The 12,309-nt window shown below is 34.9% G+C and overlaps 1 protein-coding gene across 1 annotated transcript in view; it reads right to left on the bottom strand.

The window, feature by feature from the left end:
* The window catches only part of LOC105342567 (uncharacterized), a 78,803-nt gene extending 74,007 nt beyond the window's left edge, over positions 1–4,796 (bottom strand). Inside the window, exon 1 of the mRNA XM_066083324.1 lies at positions 4,359–4,796. Within this exon, the coding sequence (XP_065939396.1) occupies positions 4,359–4,674 (316 nt within the window). The 5' untranslated portion in view covers positions 4,675–4,796. The remainder of the gene's footprint in view (positions 1–4,358) is intronic.
* Between the last annotated feature and the right edge of the window lie 7,513 nt (positions 4,797–12,309).

Below are 12,309 nucleotides of genomic sequence, written 5' to 3'. Positions count from 1 at the left end.
ATTATATCGGAAATCAAAATCCTAGCAATATGCACACCTCTGATATATGTACAATTAATCTGCAAAGGAACAACTTCCTATCTTGAGAACTGTAGGAGGAGTTATCCGCAAAATGAGGGTACCCTTTTGGCAGCCTCCCGCCCGCCCGCCAGCCATTTTCACCATTTTAATAACCGGATTTTTCCGTTGGAAAATCCGGTTAAAAATTAACGAGATACACATGTAAATACACAATATGTACACCTGAAATAAATAAGGTTCGTTATAAGCATAACCATATATGTTATTGTATGGTCACGGATTATAATAATAAGAAGATTAAAACGGTCATTGACGAGTTTCGAACGCGCACAAAAGATGACAAAGCCGAGTGAGAAGCGAGAATTACATATACAATGTACTCTGAATTGAAGGAAATTGAAGTGTCTCTGCATTTTCATCATTTTTATGGTTTACACGTAGACAGGTTTTCAATTAACATTTGCTATTAGCATTCATTGATTTATTGTGTCTTTGCTGTGAATAGGCTTTTGTGGAATAGTTGATGAGTTTCAATGATATGCAGGGTGCAAAAGATAAAATAACAAATCTTTGAAATCACAATATGAAACTGTTTTGTTTTTGGAATCCAGGCAGTATCATATTTTTCTCAGTTATTTTTTTTTCCACAGTGTTGGAATTCCGAAAACAATTAGCTATTGTGCCGCTATTTTCATACCAAATGAAAGAAAACCGTGCGACATCTTTTGTAATGTAGATTTCTTTATATGCTTTATTGGAAGCCATCGCTATATAATCAATTTAAAGATACAGTGGATAATATTTTGTGTTGTGATGCACCTCTAAATGGTAAACGTCTGACACAAAAGTCTACATGCATGCACATTGTTAGCTGTCAATAACTTTATGTTCTGTCCAATAATACGGGTACTTCTGACTGGATCCGAGTACAGTTGCACTAAATGATATAATCAAGGTCGTCCCACATAGGTACAGATGCACTGTGTTTTGCACTATATATACATATGAAGTGCAGTTGTACTTCATAAGGGACAAAGATATTGTAATAATAAACAGACATGATGGAACAACTTTAGAAAAAAAAAATTTATTTCTCCGGTTTAATTTATTGTCTGCTAAAATTATTAATCATCTTAATGAAAAATATAAGACATCCTAGAAAGAAAAAAAAAACAGGTTCCCTTCCTCTTCATAATTACTGTATGCGGGGGAATATTCGCCCCCGTTTTATTTTCGCTTCTTGTTGCCAGTGGGCGAATTTACAACTGGGCGAATTCCGATGTCTAATACCGCTATTATCTTTCTTCAAACACATCTGCATCTGGGCGAATTCAAGACGGGGCGAAACTGTTAGCAAGTGTAGAAGGGCGAAAATTAAACGAGGCGAAAGTAACCCACTGATGAGTGCTTTGTTAAAACGCACTTTGAAATAAATTCAAAGTGCGTTAAATCTGTGAACAAGGCAACGCACTTTGAACATCTTTATTTAAAAGTTTATTAATATCGGTCATACCAACGCATTTGGAAAAAACATCTCAAAGTGCGTTGTCTTGGTCTCAAATTGAACGCCTTTGTAACATTTTTTTGTTCAAAGTGCGTGTATTTGTTTTCAAAATGCGTCGCCACGGTGCTTTACTGTTTTCAATGTCAAATACCGACTTATTGTCGTGACCTCTTTGGTTTCCTTAGGAGTAGATATACGGTTTACATTGAAAAAAAAAAGGCCTACCAAGTCCATGGCCTATACGCTTTTAACAAATTAAATTCGACCGTGAAGTATGCGTTCCCGTTTTTATTTATGACTTATAAAACTCGGCAAATTATCTTATGGGTCTTCGCATAAGTAATAATATATACTTACTATATGATTTTTAAAATCTTTTTTTTTTTTACTTTATTATATCAAAAACCAAAATGAAAGTTTTCTCCTATCCTCTAGAGAAAAAATCAAAATACAGTTTCCTCAATCAATCGAGTTATCCGGGCACTTTAGATTCTGAAGAAGAGTAATCGATTGTAGTGATAGAATTTGTTGTTTTCAAAATTGGGACGATTAATTGGGTTTTTCTTTTAAAAAATGAAAACTATTTCTGAAAATATTAACACCATTTCTTAGCGATGTTATGATATGTACCTTCTATTTCTATTCAGAATCATGAGACAATTTTCTTAAATTTTAAATGTACTCTTTTATGCGATTAAAATGCAATAAAGAAGTCAAGATAATCTTAATTAAAAATGCATTAAAATATTGAAAAATTGCTGGCTAGATTTCATTACGCTTTAAAAATGTACAAGCGAAGATTTTTTTTTTTTTACAAATCAACTTCAATGCGGTTTTAATCATCCATTTCAATTTTGATACATATGACAAAAAAACTTGCAATTGTTTTTCCTTCCTTTATTTTACTTACTTAAAAATGTAACTCTTGAAGTAACCGTTTGTACCTACAAGTATAGACATGTTCAATGACAAAAACATAAAATCCCGTTCGTAATTCAAGAAAGAGTCGTAAAAATCAAACCAATGCTTTTAATTTCAATGAAATTATTTCAATTCAATTTAAGTTAACGAAACCTCCCTCTTTCTCTCTTGGCCGATTTAAAAGCTCTGTCTGAATCAGAAGTCATCAGGCTTTTACAACAAAATGACACTTATCGCTAACCTCATACTTGTCTCGCCAGTCAAGTGACTGTATCCTTTGGCTGAATTGAGTCTATTATTGACCACTCCTTTTTTTGTATTTTGCTTTTACAGCTATATTTTGATAAAATCCTCAATTTACGTTCATATTACTATCATAACGGAAATTCTATAGAAAATGGTTAAAATACACGCGTTTTAAAAAGATAGCGTATGTTTATTTATGTTCATGGTGAAATGTGTTATTAAGTCCAGTAATGAGCCTGTCGACGCTGGGTCAGAAATCTTAATAAAACGCTACTACTGACCACGATGCGTCAGATCATTAGTATGCACTTGATCGCATTTACTTATTAGGAGGAGAATGTAGTAGTGTCCGTGCGTATAAAATGGGGGTGCGGGAAACACAGCTCTTCAGTAGTCATCTGGAAGCTGATTACTGCCTCCTCTTTTTGTACAGGGAAAGGGCAACTCCCCAGGTCGAGGAGGAGATAAATCTGGGTTATATAACGTGGCACAGACAACGCCAGGTGTCTGGTCAAGGACGAATAAGGTCCCAGGATCAAATTAACTGAAATATCGTACATGTATTTATTGAAGGTATTACAACACGTGTTTCGATCGAACACGTGTTTACCTGGTGTTTGTTATGAAGACTAACCAATTTGATTGGTTATTATATTTATAGAAAACCTGTTCTACAGGTATTCTCGTAAGGTACGCACGATTTGGTAAAGAATTGAGTTTTAAGTCATTCGAAGGCTCTCTCTCAGTGCAAGCAGACGTTTCCCCACCCACCCGCCCTCAAAGATAGTCATAAATGTTTGGTTTTATGAAAAATATATATATATAAATATTTTGCTAATATGTGTTGTTTTGTTTTTGTAGAGAAAAAGAACACAAGAAAATTGAATTATGTGATTGTATACATGTAATAATTAAACTGCACTTCTGAGAGCGCTTCTGCATCTATATACGTGTTGTTATTTATTTTATAAATTATTTATGTTCGTTTGAGTGTTAACGAATAAGAACATAATGAGCGAAATCCTAGTACGATATTAAAATGTCATGTTAAATTAATAAAAGAGTAGTCATCTGGAAGCTGTCTTTCTGCCTCCTCTTTTATACAGACTGGGACACGGGCTACTCCCCAGGTAGAGGAGGAGACATTCCGGAAAGGTGTGGCATGTTGGAACACAGATCTCGAGGATCTAGATAAATTAAATATCATAACCCTCCATATCACCCCTAATGGACTTTTATAAAATAGTAATGGAGGCGTTATGATATTACGCAAAGATAATCATACACGTGTATTTGATTCTAAATACCTTTTGTGTTTTTTTTCAGAGTCATACTAGTTTTAAACATATTACATATACTTTGAATAATTGCTTTAATTATTTAAATTAAATAAAGTAGTGCACTGTGTTTGATGACTAGTATGTATGTGTTACCTTGTCAAGGATAATCAATCTTGTTGTTATATTAAAGTAACTTTTTAGATCACAAACGGGAAAAAAAAATAAAACACGCACCTGTCCATTCACCAACAACCCCCATCCCATCCCCGCCCCGAAAACCACGGCAAATAAAAATCAACAAAACCAACCAATTTACCAAATAAACCCAAAGCAACGAAACAAATCACTTTGAAACAGAAATCTAAGGGAGGGAAATCTTTAGTTACCTCCAGATCCGTCTGGAGTCCCTGCTCCGGGTCCGTCTTCCGCGCCGTACCCGCTGCCGTCTGCACGTACGCTACCACTCGCTCCGATGAACAATGCGCTTACGTTCAGAGTCAGACGGCCATTTCCGGTCACTTGCACCCTCCCGTCGACCTTGACCTCGCTCAGAGCATAGTGACCCACGGGGAGGACACACTCCTCTCTCTCCCCCACCAACAGTCTGTCACTGGTCGTGTTACAAATGCTGGACGATATTCCCGGTAACCAAACCAGAGCTAACAGCAGGAATATGAAAATCCCGCCCGAATTTTGCTCCATGATTTTTGTCTTTAACAATACATTCAGATTCTATGTGCCTACTCCTCTTGAGGTGTAGGCTGATGGCTTAATAACGGGATTCTTTTCACCGGGCAGCTTTAAATGTACATGTTGATCCCTTAAAAACTAGTCACGTGATATAACACTTTATACTGACCGGGAAGTTTAATAGAAAACTGCGTAGATGCATTTGGCAGGCAGAAAATATGTGTATATAAGCTAAGATTCCAAAATTGCAAAATAAGACAGTTTTGGTATTTCAAAATACCTTATCATTTTGCATATATATATATATATATCATCGATGTCTTAATACCACTTTTTTATTTTTGTCAAAAATTCTTATCAGATCAAAAAGCATATGATTCAAATAGCTAATGGAAGTGGACCAAAATGTGATGTGTGCATTAAAAAGCAACAGAAATTGATTGCGCGTTTTGCGACATGGTGAACAACAAAAAGTGAAAATGGAGCTACACGATATCTAATAAGCAAATTTAAGAGTATATGTCTATTACAAGACCATGCAGAATTAAAAGCTTTAAAGAAAAAGAAATTTATACATTGCGAATCATTTTAGATTTTGAGATTGTGATGAGTTTATACTGTAGATTTTGACGGACACTTTCTTTAACATCACATCGTCCACCTGAGTACATAACAATGTAATAGCAATGTAATAAAACTCCACGACACTGGAGTCTTTTAACTATACTTAGTATTAAATTACAGATGCATACGTGAAAAATAACAGATGCATACGTGTATTTATGTCTTTTAAGAACATTTATTTGTTGCATCATAAAATTAAGAATAAAAGTATATGCAATACATGAAGACAACAGGAGTGTGAAAAGTGTGAACAGAAGAAAAAACAACACGCAGAACAACAAACAACAACAACAACAGAAGAAAGACCGACGTCACACAAACCCATGATCATTTTGTCTAAATTGTCAAACTTTTTAAAGAGGTGTGTGAAATTCTTTGATTAGAAACCGTAGCAAACGTCCATAGCATTTATAACAGTCCTGACTGTCCGTCGAATCCATAAAACTCTACATTTGTCTCCGACATCACCAAGGACATTTAATTCTAGTTTGGACCTGTTGTCGCCTGCCGTGGGACAGTGAATCAAGTGCGCCCCAACCTTTTTTTCTTCCTTAGATTCATATTTACCTGTTTACATTTGCACGGTAATCAAGATCGAACACGGATTTTTAATCAAATTCCAGAGAGAAAAAAATCCCCTGAAATTTTCCGTATCTATTTCACATACAGTGTACTTTTGATTATTTGCACTTACATTTTTCTGTAGGCATCTTGATCATGTTTTTGTTTGTTTATTTAAAATCCTATTTATTTGTAATTTGGTTTATTTCTTTCAAACTATGTCAATAGTATATGGAATATAAAACAATGTTGCAAATATATAAATACAAGGTCAGTTAAATAAATTAAGTCTTTATCACATAATGGACGTATTTGAATCATCTTTAGAACTAGGTTATCTCGCTGTCCAGTTTAAATTGGAAGTTTGTGGTTACAGGTTCTGTGTTAATTGTGTAAATCTTTGGAGTTTGTTGATTGGTCCATACCGAAGAAAAACCATATGAGTTAAATACAATCACATATCTCAGCTATGAAAGATCCCTTATAAACTATAATTAATAGAATTAACGTACATGACATAAATGTGTTAGCTTACAACAAACGTTGATTAAAGTGTCTTTCGTGTGTTTTTGAATGGTTGTGTACATACATGTGTATAAACAGTCTTTGTTTAACATAATGAATAAGTTATTAAAATAAAGTAATATACCGGTATTTCACAGAGTTAGCTATCTTGGTAGTCCCTTCGGTCTAATTATAGTTTTCGGCATCCTTTTGGGATTAACTTAAACTATCGTGTTCCATTAAACACACTTTAAACTGCATAAAAAACTTTGATTTATTTGTGACTTACAAATTGAAGACAAAAATAAGGGTGGACTTTTAAAAAAAGGACACAAATTTACAAAACAGGATCGGGATAAAGTGAGTGCATAAATTTTATGTTAAAACATCTATTATATTAATCTCTGATGCACAGAAATTGCGCTTCGGAATTGGTAAATAGATCGATGTGTGCAATAAACGGGATAACCCACAACTGGAGCACGTAGTGCCGCAAAATGAGGACAGACTCTGAAAAGTTAACAAACAAACACAATGTATAGATAAATATATAAATAAAAATAAATAAACGAATGAATGGATGGGTGGAAGGATGGATGGATGGATAAATAAATGAATAAATCAATAGAAAGGGGCGGAGCAGTTGGCTTTGCCTATATACAAAATGAAAAAAGCGTTCATTAAAAAAGGGTGGATTCCCCAGTTGTTACTACTGTCTTTTAGTAATTAACAATTCTTTAATTCTCAACGAGTCCATGCCGCATTGATTTCGTCTCAAATTCCTGTTGACAATGTTATTTATTGGAAATTACTCAAAATTGTTCAACTGTAATTCAGGGGCCCGTTTCACAAAGTTGTCATAAGATTTATCATAAGACATGTCTTAAGATTGTCATAAGATTTGACTTATGATAATCATAAGATATAACATAGCTGTTTCACAAAGCTGTCATAACTTTAACTTATCTTAAGATAATCTTAAGATAATTATTATAGGAGCGATTACATAAAAATTCAATCAGTAAATTGTAAAGTAAAGAATTTATTTACGAAATCTGCAGCATAAATATATATTTAATAACATTACTGGATACTTTATAATGTACCGTATGTTTTTGTACTTTCTTTTGATAAGAACAATAAAAACAAACCAGTGAGGAAAATAGTGTTCTTTTATTGATTGATGATTATTAAGGAGGCTGAATGTTTGAAAGATAAATCTATAAAAATGTAAAATGATAATTTTGAAACCATAGAATCTTAATTTTTTGCTATAGTAATTCAAAATTGTAATTTACTGACCATTTGGCCTCCTAAATACCTGTATACAAATGCATGTCTCGCATTAAAATGATGAAATATCTTTAAATTACTATTACTTTATCATTACCAGTATATAAAGCAACAGAAACAATTTTGAAATTCTAATAAAATTTGAGTGAACACAATATTCAAAGGAAAGATGGCAATTACTTAGTTCTCAAGATCGAGTTTGAATTAATCTTCTAACTTCGGCACCGTCATCGTTTACTCCTTGGAATATAACATTGTCTGGTTGTTGAAAAACATGATTATTATTTATGTTTCGGGGCACATGGACGTTGTTTTTGATGCAAATATTATGTGGCACCACATAAGCAGTCACGATTCCAAAAGCTCTCTCGGGCCGGAAAAGTAGGGTCCCTCCGGAGCGTTCGATGCATCGGAACCTCATTTTAAGGACGCCAAACGCTCGCTCAATGGGGGCCCTGGTTTTAGCGTGGGCATCATTGTATGCCTCCTCATAGGGGTTGCTTGGGTTCAAGACGGGTGTAAGTAAGTGATTCTTTAACGGGTACGCACTGTCATTAACTAGACAACCTCTGTTAATGTTGCCATTCTCAAACATTTGACACAAAACAGAATTTGAGAACACAAATGCGTCATGAGATGATCCAGGCCACTTTGCCTTCAAATTCAAAAAATTCAAATTGGAATTGCAAACTGCCATCACATTTATTGAATGAAAGTATTTTCTGTTAACAAACAAATACTCATGAGTTGAAGGTGTCTGAATAGGAATATGTGTCCCGTCTATTGCCCCTATCACATTTGGGAAATTACATATATGAGCGAAGTTCAGTATAGTATTGTTTATATCTGTCAGTAGAAGGAAATTTAATGTAGACAGGACTTAAGGCAACTAGAGTAGATGTAACAGCGTAAACAATTCTGAACACACTTGCTTTACTTATACCATGAAGATCTGCGCATACAGCTTGAAAACTTCAACTTGCATAAAAGCGAAGCGCAACAATGACTTGCAATGATGTTGGAAGGGCATGTTATTTTTTGGTTTGGTGCTCTAAACGATCATTAAGCTCATTACATAAGTCAAAGATAACATGTCGTGGCAAACGGAACTTCTCTAAAGCCCCTTTCACAATTGGCGCACGAGCAGAAGCGACCAAATATTCGTGCGACTGAAAAAATTAGATATGAATCGGCAATTGTTGCCGAAATAATCGCATATGAAAAATGTATTCGTACGAATTTCGCACGATCTAAGCGAGCGTTGTGCGATGTAAACGCATCGAATCTTGCGATATATCTTGCGTCTATATGCGACTGTTGTACAATGAAAGCAACTGTTGAAAGATAATACAATAGGAACGCGCGAGAGACTAGGTGATCGGGCGATTGAACGTGCGCCAATGTGATTGGACGTGCGATTATGCCTTCCATGGTACGAATGATCGTGCGAGTCAGCGGGGGCATGTACACCGCCCATATTCAGTAGACATAGTTGGAAGCGAGAAAAGATGAGGCCCAAGAAGGTACAGATATGCAGCAGCATTTATTATTATACCTCAATATGATTATTCTATTATATCTGATTGGTCTAGAAAGTCACGTGACAGGGAGATATCATAGGTATGAGCATACGATGTAGACACATATGATTAAATCAAAAATATTTAATCATTATGATTCTCTTTATATCTCAGAACCAACTTAACTATCTATGATTTATGAAAGAAAAGTGAGTCAGTTGCATGGGAAATCAAACAATCACGACGTTAATGTTGCAACTGTTGAAAAGTAAAACATCATTAGAAATCAACGTATTTTGTGTAATCATATGTTGCTTGGTATAATAAAACGTTTATTGCATTAATGTTCAGGGAATATGAGGATTTATTCCCCAGAAAAAACCAAATTTCTCTCGGGCGAAGCCCTCGGGGAGTATGATTTTTCTTGAGGGAATAAATCTTCATACATGTATTTCCCTCACCATCATGCAATAAATGAATAATTGTTAATTTTGTTCTGAAACAGAGATACTTATACAGGGTATATATACTAATAGCAAAGCATGGCATATTGAGGCTGATAAGTCGTGCAATGATAGTAAAACGTTGCAAGATTACATGGGATACGTTGAGCAACAGTCTCACGGTCGCAAAACAGACGCATAAACACCAACGATTTATCTTACGATCTTTATAAATCGTGTATCACTCTTGCGAGTACACAAAACGTTGTAAAACGTTCGTACTAATGTTCGTGCGTTGCACTGAGATAATTTGGATCGCGTTGAGTCGCGTCTGAATAGTGTGCATGTCCACTATTCAGAGGAGACTTGATGCGACCAGTAAAACGTATGCAGCGAATGCGAGAGCTCGTGCAACGTAAGCGAGGGCTCGTGCAACGTATTTGAGAGCTCGTGCGAAGCTCAAAAATTTCGATCGCAAAGTGGTGTAAAGTGGTCGTGCGCCAATTGTGAAAGGGGCTTAAGATGTCACAATCGTCCATATAATCTAATGGGTTGATTCTGTCCCTGAATACACGCTCGCGCCTTTTAAGTTGCCTATTTCTTATCAAAACATAGGCCGCCGCCATGTTTAAAATTGACTTAAGAAAAGTATCTGGGTGTCTTAAGAATTTGAACAATCTTAAGATTATCACAAGTTAAGACACTTTTGTGAAACAGCTATGATAAAAACTTATGACAAATTTTAGTCTTAAGACAGATATTTGTCATAAGATAGCTTTGTGAAACGGGCCCCTGGATCAGGTTGACTCAGATGACATGTTTGACTTGCCTTAGGTCTGCTTTTCTTTCAGTCGGTACATTGTGTTAAATTTAATAAGACAGCGGTTTTAAATGATTAACAGGGCTAGTGTACATATTTTAATTACCGTATTTTTGCCTTTTTTTCTTTTCATTTTTTTGTTGTTGTCGCATGTTTAACCATGTGGTAAAACCAAATTGTATTGTATAACTCTTATCAATTACAGAATATCTATTTTTCTTCGTTCATATGTTATCAATTTATGTGCGTTTTCACCCTTACTTGTTCAATCGTCAAATTACTTAATTAATACATGCATGTTTGTTAAATAGACACATGTTTCCTTATTTCTGCTGTTCAAAATTTGAAAAAATACATATATTTTAGTAATGTTTTGTTTAAGATCACTGGTGGAGAAAGTATCTCCCCTTTTTTTGGCCAAGTGCGCTTCAATAAAGTAAAGGGTTCAGATTATTGATGTTTTACGCCCGTGCGGTTTTAATATAAAATTGGAAAAGTGGCCGACACGCGGACGCGAACCCTGTTCGTCGGAAATACGATTTTATAAAACTCTTTATATAAATCTGAATTGCACTTTTGTTTAGGGTTGTAAAAGTCACCAGCGCACTGAGCGCACATATATGTGTTCATTCGAAGCGCACATTATGATTGTTGACTGATTAGTTGATTACTTGAGAAAACAGTAAGAAGCGATGAGATGAAAAAAAAATTGGGAGTGATATAGCTTACACATGAATACATAAATATTCTGTACTATTAAATGAGATCACTTTTAAATGAGATCACTAAATCACGATCATGTATAAACGTTAGGCACGAAGCATCGTTTTTGAAAGGAGGGGAAGGCAGACTCATCCCAAAAATCTTGACAAGCCAAAAAAAATGGGGGGGGGGGTAACATGTTAATTCATTTTTTTAAATGTAAATTACAGAAAAATCATTACCCCCCCCCCCCCCCCCCCCCATGCAACGTGCCTGAACGTTTAAACAATGTTTTCTTGAATTAAAATTACATTAAAATTATGTTGTGACGGCATCAAATACTGACTCATTTTTCTTAAATTCACAATATTTGTTTTAAACGTTACCTTTCAATCCCAGATACCCGGAACCTCTTGGGCAACACTTTCCATTTTACTGCATTTTAATCTTTATTCCATATCACTCATTCTTTACAACTTTAGTTATCTTTGAAGTTTGAACGATACAATTTCTTTATACGTAGCTTTAAAATAACACACACGTGTATGCATTCGCATTGCAATTCCGTCGCGATGAATGTTGGTTTTTTTTTGGTTTTTTTTGGGACAGTGTACTCCAAACTAACGCGGTATCAGTCATTGTACAGAGATCAAATTACAAAATTATGTTATAATAAGTAATTTCAAAATTTACAACTTGACACTTCCGTTAGTCGTATTTCGGTGGGGATACTAAAAATCCCAGATCTTGTTAAATATTTTCGTTGAATACAAAAATGCTTGAATCCAAGTGTAATATTTTTTATGCACATACATGCTGCTTATTTTAGGTGTGAGTGCTGGTTTTTTTTTTTATATCATCTGTCCAATAAGAAAACAGTTCATTGAAAAAAATATCGCCACTCACTTTATGGTTGTCCATGGCAATTATAGCAATACACACCCGGAAACTCAAAGACGAAAGAACCCCCCCCCCCTTAAAAAAATTAAAAAAAACCCTCCAAACAACGACCCAATCCCCAAAAACCCAATACCCTTCTTTGATAAAACTCTCTCTCTCTCTCTCTCTCTCTCTGACACAAATTACTAGTATAATATATTTACATCTATACCGAATATGATTCCCTCTATTTTTTAAGGAAACTTATAGTTATAGAAACAGCCAGACTGAAGTCTACACG

This window comes from Magallana gigas, chromosome 4 (assembly GCF_963853765.1).
Source record: "Magallana gigas chromosome 4, xbMagGiga1.1, whole genome shotgun sequence".
Lineage (NCBI taxonomy): Eukaryota > Metazoa > Mollusca > Bivalvia > Ostreida > Ostreidae > Magallana > Magallana gigas.
The sequence above is the reverse complement of the archived record's forward strand: the minus strand, read 5'-3'. Positions and strand labels throughout refer to the sequence as shown.